The sequence below is a fragment of the Loa loa genome, assembly GCF_000183805.2.
Source record: "Loa loa unplaced genomic scaffold supercont3.410, whole genome shotgun sequence".
Lineage (NCBI taxonomy): Eukaryota > Metazoa > Nematoda > Chromadorea > Rhabditida > Onchocercidae > Loa > Loa loa.
The window spans coordinates 11,956-15,328 of NW_018108590.1; the positions used below are offsets into that span (position 1 = coordinate 11,956).

The window sequence follows — 3,373 nt, forward strand, 5'->3', positions numbered from 1 at the left end:
AATAATAATAATAATAATAATAATAATAATAATAAAATAATAATAATAATAATAATAATAATAATAATAATAATAATAATAATAATAATAATAATAATAATAATAATAATAATAATAATAATAATAATAATAATAATAATAATAATAATAATAATAACAATAGTAATCATAGTAAAAACAATAGTAATGATAATATTAACAACAATAATTAATAACAGTAATATGAATATGAATAATAATAGTAAACTATAATATTACAAATTAAATAAATCATGTTGCGTAACTACGAAGAAAAGAAATGCATCGATGATAAAAATCTTAGAAGTGAGCAATTTTTTGACAAGGTGAAAGTAAATATTCTGTGCAAACCTTTTAAAAAGTACAGTTAGAAACACCAGAAAGAAGATAAAAATTGAAAATGATAAATATCAGTAACTAAAGTTTTCATTTATTACAATTTTGTAACGGAAAATTTGCAAATTTGTTAACTATGCAAATTTAATGTTTAAATGAAATAAAAAAAATTTCACTTAATTTAAATGATAATTTAATCATATTTTAATAACGACGAAAAGCTATTGTTTTTTTAAAATTCTTCAAATCTGAAATATATATATACATATAATTGAAATTCATCAGCAAGGAAAAAAACTCCTGGTCTTTTTTTTTTTGAATTTCATTTTTGTTTTCAATCCTTTGAAGAAAGCCGCATCAACAAATAATGCTACGTGCGAAACTATGCATATCCAAAAATGGCAAAAACATTAATTTGTGAATTGCATATATTTAAATGACAGAAATTTAAATTTTATAAATTTCAATGGGTAATTATTGCATATTTATTATGTTTTATTATAATATAAAAATTAAATAATTCAAAAAAATTGCAATTAAACAAGCTGATATCATGCTGTAATGCTGATTATTTATCAGTATTTGATTACACAAGTAAACATTATCAACATATGTGACAATACTAAATGCATATAATAAATAAACAAATAAATAAATAAATAAATAAAAGATGTATGAACCATTAATAACAATTATCTGATAACTATTATTATTGTCCAATGTCACAGCAATGATCGTATTTATGATCTGATCGATGAGATAATCTTTGATCTCTCTTTGATCATTCAATACCAATATATAATATAGATAATATCTACTCAATAAACATTCCTTACTTCTTATTCATCATCATTTATTACTTGTAATTTTTTTTTTTTAAGTAATGCAGTTGAATACAACGATGAACAATTCCCTCTCCCTCCTCCCTCCTCCCTCCCTCCTCTCTCTCTCACCGTCTCTCTCCCTCTCTCTTTCTCTCAGTCCCTTCTTCTTTCTTTTGTTTTCAGTCGAAATTTTTCTTTTTATTTATATTTTTAAAATAAAATAGTGCAAACATATTATATATAGGAAATATTTGTATAGAAATTATACTTATATCGAAATATTATATAAGAATATATATATATATAAATTCATAATACTTTAATATAAAATGAATTATTTCGTTTTTTTTCCCTTTCTTTTTCTTTTTTTCCCAATTTTCAAAATTTTTTTCCATAAATATTTCAATATTTTAAAAAAAATTATTATTATTAGTTTTTTTTTCAAAAAAAAAGAAAAAAGAAATTATAAAAAGGCGAAATTATTTTATCGTTTTGAATATTTTATCATTTTGAAAAAACGAATTTAACATTGTTATATGTCTTTCAGTGTTAGCCTAAGCCAATAAGAAGTTACGAGTTGTCAAGTGTGACAGAAAAACAAAAAGGCAAAAAAAAGACAAACAAAAATTAAAAAGAAAATTTAAATAATCAATTATGGGACAATTATTGGGACGTCAAAAATCAAAAGGGTAAAAAAAATTTTTTTTACTTTAAATATTATCTTTCTATTTTCTTTTTCAGCATAAATTATCAATCAATAATCAAGATAGGATGATAAGTTTTAAATTATACTTAAATATTAAAAAAATACATGTCGATGTTGGCGTAATTTGAAGGGTTAAAAGGTTAAAAGGTTACAATTAGTATAATTCTAAAGGTTGAAATGGTAAAATTTTGCCAAATTTTAGTTTATGCACAATTTGTTTGGAGAAGATGCCCATGAAGGATATTTCGGCACTTCGTTGTGGTCATTTATTCCATTTTCGTTGTATCAAATATTGGCTTACTGTAAGTGACATTTTTTCAGTCATCATCCTTTCCTTGAACTTTTATTAATTTCTTCTTTTTTTAATTTAACCTTTTTGTTTTTGGTATAATTGATAAAATGTTTATATTTGGCACTTGCTTGTTTCGAAATTTATCAAATATATTTTAAATTATAGAATGAAAATTTTATGAATTTATTAAATCGTCGATCATTTCAAACAGATTCACATTGAAATAGGTTAAATATTTTAAATAATTTTCTTTTAAATCTATTAAAATTTATCTATTTAAGATTTTTTTTTAAAAAAAAAAGATCATTTAAGGAGCAGGAGACATGTCCAGAATGTCGTAAGCCATCAAAACCTGATGACATTGTAGCATCACTCTATTTTCATGATGATATTGGTGACAGGAGAAGCATAATTGTTGACACGTATTCTGATAGTAGCAGTATGAATGACTCTGAAAAATTGGACACTTACAATGATCTTCTAAAAAAGGCAATTATTCTACATTTTGCATAACTTATTTCAAGATTTAAATTGAATTTGTCAAATTATTGAAAAATTTTTTAAATTTTGCAACGCTTACTTTATTCTTTTAATTATGGTAAATAATTATTTAGCACTGATATTAATGAAATTTTTCAACTTTTCAATATTCAACTTTTTTTTAGTAAAATAGCAAAAAATAAAAAAACAGAATGATAAATGTTGCTATTTTCTAATAATTTTAACGAATTAGGCTACTAATTAAAAGTAATAATTTCAATCATTCATTCATTTAAATCTTTTTTAAATTAATCTAAATTTGATGATGAAAAATTGTCGTTTTTTTTTATTGAAATATATTTTTAAATGAAATATAATTTAGCTTGATGATGTATATTTGGAACTTAGAAATGAGAAAGCATTACATAAACAAACGAAAGAATTTCTTGAAAAAGTTCAATGCGAAAAATTCGAATTAGTTAAGTGATGCATCTTTTTTTCTTCTTTTTTATTCTTTTTTTTTTTTGTCTAATTTGAATGAAAAATTTTCCTATTAAAATTTTGATTTTCTGAAGTTTTCAAATTTTTTATTAAATAATTTGAAGATTGCAATGATGAATATTAATTTTAATTGTATGATATTACAGATTAGGATTATTCAAACACTGATAGAAAATGGTGATGAGGAATTTATTGGATCGAAGAGGAATTAATCAT

General features: G+C 21.8%; 1 protein-coding gene across 1 annotated transcript; it reads left to right on the forward strand.

Annotated features, from left to right (window-relative positions):
* Window positions 1-2,111: 2,111 nt before the first annotated feature.
* On the forward strand, window positions 2,112-2,689 carry LOAG_13798 (hypothetical protein; the record flags this gene model as incomplete). Its single annotated transcript, XM_003149302.2, has 2 exons — window positions 2,112-2,186; window positions 2,489-2,689. The coding sequence occupies 2 exons, from the start codon at window positions 2,112-2,114 to the stop codon at window positions 2,687-2,689; spliced, it is 276 nt and encodes a 91-aa protein (XP_003149350.2).
* Window positions 2,690-3,373: the final 684 nt, after the last annotated feature.